We start from the raw sequence: 9,287 nt of genomic DNA, 5'->3' as shown, positions 1-9,287 counted from the left end.
GCGCTTTTGGCTGCCTATCTGACACAATTATCTGGAAGAATTCAATCCGACCCTCCTGTGTCCACCACAAAATACTTGGAGGAAGCAGACCTGAGTGTTTTATGAATGAGGGAATGAGGAAATAAGCCAAGAGCGGAAAATAAATGCAACTCGCACTCAATCGTCCGTTTTGTAGCGAATGCGTCTGTCATCATGGCATGCAAATTATGCAATTGTTAGGCACAATAATTCAATCAGGCTGCCAGAACACTACGGGAAATAAAGGATGATAAGGTACGAGTGTGACAATGAGACGGCCGGTTGCTCCAATCAGATAGCAGAGCTCTCCGCTACGGTTTCAGCTCTGTGGCCAGGAAACGGTCCAAATGGAGAATGGGAGAATGTTTACTGAGCGCCCTAAGATAAGAGTAGAATAAAGCCTTTCAGTCAACAAGCTTACAGTGTCTACCACAAACAAGCCATTATGGTTAAACTGAATTAGGAAGTGTCTTAGAAAAGTAGAGAGGTGAATAAAGTTTGTCTGTCTGTGTGTGTATATACAGTATATATACATTGTAATTTATGAATACATTTATACATTTATATAAAAATGTAATTTATTAATATATAATTGTATTATTCATTGCCATTCTGTACAGGTATATTACAAAAACCTTGAGTGTTTTGTTTAAAAAAATGGAAAGTTTTCAAAAAAAATATTTTTTTATTTTATTTGTGTGCAAAGAGGTTAGAGTTGTTAGTGGGTTAAAAGTGGGTTAAGCAAGACAAATCTCAAGATTGAGTGACCAAAATGACCTATGTATATTTGCAAAGGTTTACCCCTAAAGTAATTTTATAATTCTGGATCAGATTTATTGTGTTTTGTCTTAGCATGTTTGATTTTGGGTTTCAGACGGGGATGGACTGGCCACAATCTCAGTGCACTTGCATTTTGGTCGATCAGAGTTACCAATAGATTAATTCTGCTCCAACAGGCGATATTCCTGCTGGTTATGAGATCTCAAATCAGCCTCGAGCATTGATCCAAAAAAGGCTGAGAGAATGTGACTTTAATCCACAAAATGCACCTCTCTAAATCTGATTGACTATTATTCATTTATGGTATATTTTGAAGCTTGGTATAATTATGATCATTGTTTCACTGAATTCTCGATTATCTCGTCCAAAAAAAAGTGCAGTTCCCTCCATTTAATTGCTTTCTTTTTCTTTGTCTGTCCAGATTAATCTCGGAGACGACCAGGGATGCCATCTCTGTAAGAATCATGCAGGTCACATGGTCAGGCACCACAGTCCTCATCATTTTCACCTTGCTGCAGTTTGTCCAGTCGGAGCTGTCGGAGGGTCCTCTGGTTCCAGGTAAGCGTGCATGAGCCTTGTGTTTTGTGCTTTTATCCCAGGTGCCGATGTGGATTCCCAGGTTATTTCCAAGCTATGTGGAACAGACACATAAGCCTACTAATTGCACCTGAAGTTTGAAAAAGCCAGTTATTTTTATAGGAGCACTTGCACAAAAAACAAAACTCTATATATATTGCAGTGCAGTGCAGGCTTATGTGCTTTCCCCACATGGTTCTGGTGTGTTTTCCCCGTTTCGTCTATCTTTCCAGTCATATGATGAACTGTCTGTTTGTGTTATGGACACCATTCAAGGGATTGTCAGATCAACTGGTTCTCTATTTCAGGCGAATGATGAATAATGTTAAACGAAAGGAGGATTTCAGGATAAACGACAGACATCAGTCAGGAGCGACTGCTATCTTCTGCCTAAGAGCCTTTTATCATGAGTTTGAGAATTGAAGCGGATGCATTAAATAGAGTGAGACTACATGAAACTACTGAGCATTTAAAGAGACAGTTCACCCCAAAATCATTTAGTTAGGCTCATGTTGTACTAAACCCACATGACTTGGAAGATACATTTTTTGTCCTGCATATCCAGTAGTGAAATGAAATAGGGACTGGGTCTGTCAGTCTCCAAAATGATGAAATGCATCACAACATCTATAGTCCATATGAATTGTGTCTTATGTAGTTAAATTTTTATCAATGGAATCAAATGAACCACAAAATTTTTTTGTGGAAACTTTGAAACACTTTTTTTTTCAGGATTCTTTAGGAAGTTCAAAAGAACAACATTTATTTGAAATATAAATCTTTTGTAACATTATAAATGTCTTTTACTGTCACATTTGATCAATTTAAAAGTATTACATTCTTTAAAAAAAAACAAAAAAAAACGTATTGATCCCAAAGTTTTGAATGGTAGAGTGTAGAAAAGCACACACACACACAAAAAATCTAAAAAGTCATATGAGTTTAGAATTACATGAGTTTGAATAAATGAAGACAAATATTTCTTGTGTGGTTGAATCCCAGTATTCCTCTAAAGCTTCACTTCATTTAAAACCCCTTTTTCATCTCGTACAGTTTCCTGAGCGGACACCTGAGCGAGCGTGTCATCAGTTTCTTCATCACTAGCAGCATATTGTACGTTCCCTGCAAAGCACACTTTATTCCCACAATCCATCACGACCGACTTCCACAAGGAGCTCTCGCTTAGGCCCTCAGTATCTTCCTTTCTAGCCTTTCTCCCTAATTCACATCAGCCAGGATGATACCTCCCCAAATCACCCTGTTATTGAACCATTTTCCTCTTAATTGCCTCGCACTCCTGTCCGTTATGATTCCTTCTCCTCACTTGTTTACCTTCCCTCCTTTCATTCCTCCTCCTTTCCTCATATTCCTTTGCCTGCTGCTTCAGAAACAATTTACTTGTCAGCTCGGTCTGTTGGTGCGCGTCTCTCTCTGGGTTTAATGTTCTTTTCTGGAGTGTAATTTCAGTCGCGAGCAGGCGTGCGGTGATGCCTTTTGCTCGCTGCGAGTCTGTACTGATAGCTGGAGCCCGATTTAGCAGCGTTAATCAGGGCTTGAGCCAGGCGGATCCTTCCCGAAGTCCAATTCACTCCACCTGATGCATGGCACAGGACCCTCAGCTGAGCTGTAAACAGATGCTGCAGACAAACAATGAACAGTGGGCCGCTGAGCATGATGGGTTGCAGTCTCTAACCACCTGACAATCTCAGAGTTTCTTTGATGGAACTGGTTTCGTGTTGTGTGACTAGCTATAGACATACATTAATGCATCAATGTATGATATCAGTTCCTATGAGGTTACTGAGCTTATAGCCAATTTGGAATCAAAATGGACCCTGTTTACTTTTTTAATTCACATTCCGGGTCTATTTTGAATGATTCATTGGTGCAAATGTTTGTATTTGTAATCTTTCATGAACAACTCTTCTTTTTTCTATTGAGTTCACTTAGGCTGTGTGTGTTATTCGGTAATGTTAACCAATTGGCTAATAGCTATTCGTGATTTGTTTTAGCAAATTCTTATTCAGTCTGGCTTTTCTCACTTTTCACAATCCTGGCAAGTCCCGATGGATATAATCATGTCCTTATATACACTAGCGTTCAAAAGTTTGGGGTCAGCAAGATTTTATTCATGTTTTTGAAAGAAGTCTCTTGTGCTCTGCAAGGCTGCTTTTATTTGATAAATATACAGCAAAAACAGTAATATTGTGAAATATTATTACAATTTAAAAGAACTGTTTTCTACTTGAATATATTTGAAAATGTAATTTATTTCTGTGATCAAAGCTGCATTTTCAGCATCATTACTCCAGTCTTCACGGTTCACTTACAGAGGCAGTCTGAATGACTTGATTGTGAATAAATTATTGTTCTGAATCACTACTTGGATTATTTTGGATTAACTTGCGTAGGTGTTTGCCATCCGCTCATATTTTTGCTTATAACTTGATTCACTCCAACAGACATTCTACTGACTATAAGCTACTTTGCAAGTACATGTCAACTAATTCTACTTACCCGAACCCTAACAGTCTACTAATTCTCTAAAGAGAGTTAGTTGACATATCAGCATTATAGTCAACAGAATGTCAAAATAAAGTGTAGCCCTGTATTTATTACACAGTGTTGAACTTGATTCTGATTGGTCATTCACTGCATTTTGCGAATATGTGTATATAATGATGCTACATATAATTTCCTACATACAGTAGCTGTGCCATACACAGATATAATAATGTAATTTCTCTGATCACTCTGTGGACTCTTTCTTCTCAGCTAATTTTACATATGTAATTTTCCATTTATTTATTTATTTGGTAAGTAAAAGTGAAATATGCAGGATAAAGTACAGTTTTGGTCATTATTTCAAAATAATCCCCTTTAGGGTGATACAAGATCTTTTCGCTTCGCATTCTGATAATACTGTCTGGCTGTACAATATTCCTTATATATTGGTTTTCTATTTATGTACATCTATATCTATAATATCTATACCTCTATGTGAGTCAATGAGGAAAGGGGGCTTGAAGGAGGGGAAAAAAAATACAGGTGGACTACGGGTCATAGCTGGATATCTGACCGAATGCATAACACAGCAGATTTGGTAGCTGTGCATCATGGGACCAGGCACTTGAAGGAGGCGCACGCTCATCCCTCATGTGATGCTGACAGCAGCACTTCGGTCCGCATATGTTCCGTTGCCCTGCCACACCAAGACGCTCCGTCAGTGTCCTACTCGCGGTGATTAAATATGTAGTTAATACAGCACTATAAGAATATTGAATTACGCCACAGCCGCTGTGACCTTTTTTGAAATTACAGGGCCAATAGAGCGAGACGACCGCTGCACTTTATAGCAGGTGCTGGTTTGAACACAGCCTGAAGGAGAAGACATTCACACCGCTGATGACCGGCTTGTACTCGCTGAACGCCTCTGAAACACTAAACAGCATCAGATAGCACCTGTACTGTACTTTCCTCAATACCAGTTTGTCACTGTTTATTGCATAATTATTTCATATCATTATAGTCCCTGTATCTACACTATATCATCATAGCTCCACGTGGGCATTTTACCCAGTGCTGACGTATTTTTTCATCACTGTTGGGGTAAAATGCTCCTGTTACTGCCTTATACTGTATTTACCTAATTTTTAACAAACTTTTTACAATTTTATGATGTCCATTTGCACACATTATGTTGCCTCATCAGAAATAAGTGCTCAGATGTTTGGAGTTGGTAAGATTGAAAATATTATTACAATTTAAAATACGTTTTCTATTGGGTGTTTAAAGGTATACCATGCAACTTTCCCCCCCCCACAATTAGCTAAATTTAATTCAATACATCATCAATCCTTCTTCCAAAATGTGTTTTCGTCTTACCCTGATCCACTATAGTAAGCCTATTATAAGCGTATTATATATTTTAGACCTGTCGTGATGGTTTTCGTGGGAAACTGCGTGCATATGTCACTTGTCTTATCTATAAATAGAGAAAAGTTGCTCCAGCTACTTTGACGTGTATCTGTGGAAGCGGCAGAGGTTAGTTGTCACGAGCGAGAAAGGCTGATATGGAGCAGATAAATCTCAAACCTCCGGGGAATCACCCGTTTTAAACAAAGGCCGAACAGAGGAGAGCCTGCTGGCAAAAAGAGAACAGTGCTCGTAATAAAACAAGAATCAACATTGGCATGCCTTTTTGGAGAAGGCAAGAACTGAGGGATTTGAAATGTTGTAAAAGTGATGTGGAGATGGTGTTTTTATTACTTAACAGGTGAGGAAGGTATTTTATTGAACATATAAATTGCCATATGTAGCTCTCTAACAGAGTTGATTGTAAAGCATGATCTATTGTGAAGGGTCATATGATTATGGTTGTTGTTAACGCTGTGCTGGAGTTTTTTCTTTTCTATTGATTTTAGGGTGGCTTTAGTCAAGTTTTGTTGTGCTGGTGAGAAAGTGAAATGTTCTGGTTGGTTTTATAGATATGTATGTTTTGAAAGTTAGTTTTTATTAGTGACGTTGCCGAAGTGACATTTGCATTTTTTGTTTAAATTATGCTTGCAATAGAAGGGAATTTTGGTCACACTTTAGATTCTCACTAACTTTGACTTTTGCCTCAATAAACTCTTAATTACTGCTTATTAATAGTTAGTAAGGTAGTTGTTAAGTTTAGGTATTGGGTAGGAGTAAGGGATGTAGATATGGTCATGCAGAATAAGGCGTTAAAATGTGCCTTATAAGTACTAATAAACAGCCAACTTCCTAGTAATATGCATGCTAATAAGCAACTACTTTATAGTGAGAATTGGACCTTAAAGGTATAGCGGAGGATCTTTCCAAATTTTAGATAAGACCCGCCCTCTCCACTTTTTGAAAAGTTTGATTGATTCACCAGAATGATTGACAATTAGGAGGACCAATAGTTTAGACTACCCACCAGGAAGTAAAACATCCTCCGCTATACCTTTAAACTAAAGTGTTACCGGGAATTTCTTCAGGCCAGATTTGAACCTGTGTCGCCCACTTGAGCACCATGGCTCAATTTGTTAGGAGCACACATAACCTCTGCACAAAGGCTCAAACTTGTTTTTGTTTTCCTTTAAAATGGCCTATGGTATATTTATTTGCTCTGGAAAACAGCGTTGGACAAACTGAAACTTGTTAACTATTCAGCAAACACTTCAGGCATACCTGGTTTTAGTCATTAAAACATATTGTCCGTTTTTTTTACACCAGTATTGTTTTGAATCAATCTATAAATGTTTTCTAATGGTCTCTGTTTTAGTTTTAGCTCATTCAATCACAACAACCGTTTTTAGCCCCTTTAAATAATGTCCGTCAATGTTCTGTTCCACTCCCTATTTTTACCCAAACAAACCGTTTTCCCCCCGAGGGCTGTTTAAACCAATCACTGCAAAGAAGCCGAGTTTGTCCGATTTCATCCAAGCCATCATCTCCACCTGTTCAGATACACCATTCACCTAAATGATGTGCAATTTAACTGGTAATGTCGGCTCTTGGCACATGGCGCAGGAAAGCTTTTTACCAATGAGACTGGTACAAATCACACAGTTATGGCAACGCTTCTCGCAAGGCCTTCACCTCTGGAGAAGAGCAATTGAACATTACTTTGCACAGCACTTTACAAATTGCCTTGTAATTGTGTTTGTTTGAAAAACGTTGATTTCAGTGCCATATTTTCATTTCTCTTTTGTCGGAGACAGGACCATTATTGAAACACATTGGAGTGGACCGGGGTTGATATAGACAAGTATAGAGGGAACAAATGGAAAGTTCCACAAAAGTCATTTAGCACTGAAATGCATAGGCGAGCGCCTCTGTAATTTAGTGAGGAAAATATAGAAGATGTTTACAGGTTGGCAGGTTTATTTAGAAAGTTCTGCGTTTTGCAGGTATACATTTTGTCCTAACCAGACATGACACAAGAAAACTTTTCCATGTAAATCAGGATGTATAGTTGTTGCACCATTTTCACACTGTATTCAATCTAAAAAAAAAAAAGCATGTATTTGACTAGTTAAATGATGTTTAACCAGTAGTTTGCAGTTTAATCTGGTGTAGTGCTGAGTGATTCCTATTATGCAACTTTCTTTAGTGTCTAATGTTGCTGTCTGAGCATGAAAGGTCTCCAAAGTTACAAAGCATAAAGTTACTCCAAAGCGAGTTGTTCTCTATATCAGTAAACACTGTTTCTGAACTCCCTGAAACATTGTAGTCTTGAGTTTTCTTCCTGGGAACAAACTTGTTTCAGAAGGAGGGACTTCATAGAGACTGGAACTTAACAGTGTTACCGACAGACTGGGAACAGAGGTGCTGCAACAATGTCAACTATGGGAAAAATAATGTGTTTTTTGAACATTCAAGCATAAAAACCTATTCTAGTAGAGCCCAAAAACTAAATCAGACTTTGTAAAAGGGTATAATAGGTTCCTTTTAAGTCAGCGGATGCAAAAATGGTGTTATCAGCGGGCGCTGCTCATTTTTATTGAAGTCCTACATTAGATATGTTAGATGTTCTATAACAAATGGCAAATTAGCAGCTGATGATGCTTGCGTTGAGAGGTGTGTTGACGCAGTCACATGACTTTTTAAGGAATTTATTCAGTAAATGTGTTTCCATCGTAGTTTATTCACGTCTTCTTATCGGATAAAAAATGTATGCACATTTTTTAATTTATGTGCATCTTGCCGTTTCCATCCAGCGTTTTTGATGCGATATCCCACAATTTGCATAAAAATAGGTGGATGGAAGTATGGCTAATGACTGACAAGATTATGATTGTGTAATCTCCATACCATGACAAAGGGTTTTGAAGTGCACACCTGTCTTGACAGGAATGAACCTTAAGACCAACCGAACACAGCCTTACGATGTGATCAGTGCAAATAAACAGCGGAAAAGCAAACTAATAAAGGTAATCTCTCTGTGAGAGCCAGTGAGTTTCCTGTATTTGAGAAAAGGATGAAAAGATGAAGGAATATGAGCCTCCGTTATGTTTCCAAAGTGCTGACAGAACAAACATTTACAGCCCACACATTAAGTTATCTTGGGAAATCCTAATCATTTTCTAGATAATAAAAAAAAAGATGCCTCGCATGCGTTCTTTGCTGGAATTCAATTCTGTTTGTAATCGGTTGAGGAAATCTGAAGCGGAAAACAGATTCAGATTCGATGGAACATTGATAATATTAGATTATTTTTATGATCTCATACATATAAATGACACCAACTGGGAATGTATACGTACAAATGACAATATCCAACAGAATCCAACTTGTTGTTTAATATTTGTGTAACACTAAATTTAAATGAGTGTTTTGTTTGTTTTGTGGATATTTACATTTACAAGTTGACGTTTAACAGATATACACTACCATTCAAAACTTTTTTTGAGAATTAATAATTAATACTTTTATTCAGCAAGAATGCATTTAATTGATCAAAAGTGACAGTGAAGATTTAAAATGTTACATAAGATTTTTTTTTCTTTTGAACTTTCAATTCATCAAAGAATCCTGTTCAATGTATCAAGTAGTAAAAATAGAAAAAGTAAAGTAGTAAATATAAATAAATTAGAAAATGGTTGGCAAAATATTCAACCCCAATGGTTGAATTTCTGTTCGTATGTTACAGGTTCATTCATTCATTCAATCTCAATGTATGTGTTTCTGTGCAAACAGAAGTCTTTTAAAATAATTTGTTATTGGACCGCTTCATCTGTCCACACTTTTTTTTCCAGTTTGGCCTATCGAGCGTTTGATGAAAATCATCTCTGGATGTGATATGACACATATCAGCCAAAAGCAGCAGCCACGCACTCATCTCGCTATGGAAGCTGATATTCAGCCATCACACAATTTATTTTCTCTTCTCGTCTCCATCTTTC

General features: G+C 37.5%; 1 protein-coding gene across 3 annotated transcripts in view; it reads left to right on the top strand.

Annotated features, from left to right (window-relative positions):
* The first annotated feature begins 1,219 nt into the window (after positions 1–1,219).
* The window catches only part of robo1 (roundabout, axon guidance receptor, homolog 1), a 258,365-nt gene continuing 250,297 nt past the window's right edge, over positions 1,220–9,287 (top strand). The window contains exon 1 of one of the 3 annotated variants that reach the window (XM_082180880.1): positions 1,220–1,356. In XM_082180880.1, coding sequence (XP_082037006.1) covers positions 1,263–1,356 — 94 coding nt within the window. In that variant the 5' untranslated portion in view covers positions 1,220–1,262. The remainder of the gene's footprint in view (positions 1,357–9,287) is intronic. The other 2 variants (XM_082180878.1, XM_082180879.1) reach the window with 2 other exon arrangements.

This window comes from Leuciscus leuciscus (assembly GCF_965113295.1).
Source record: "Leuciscus leuciscus genome assembly, chromosome: 9".
NCBI classification, from domain to species: domain Eukaryota; kingdom Metazoa; phylum Chordata; class Actinopteri; order Cypriniformes; family Leuciscidae; genus Leuciscus; species Leuciscus leuciscus.
This window is presented reverse-complemented; position numbering and strand designations above follow the sequence as displayed.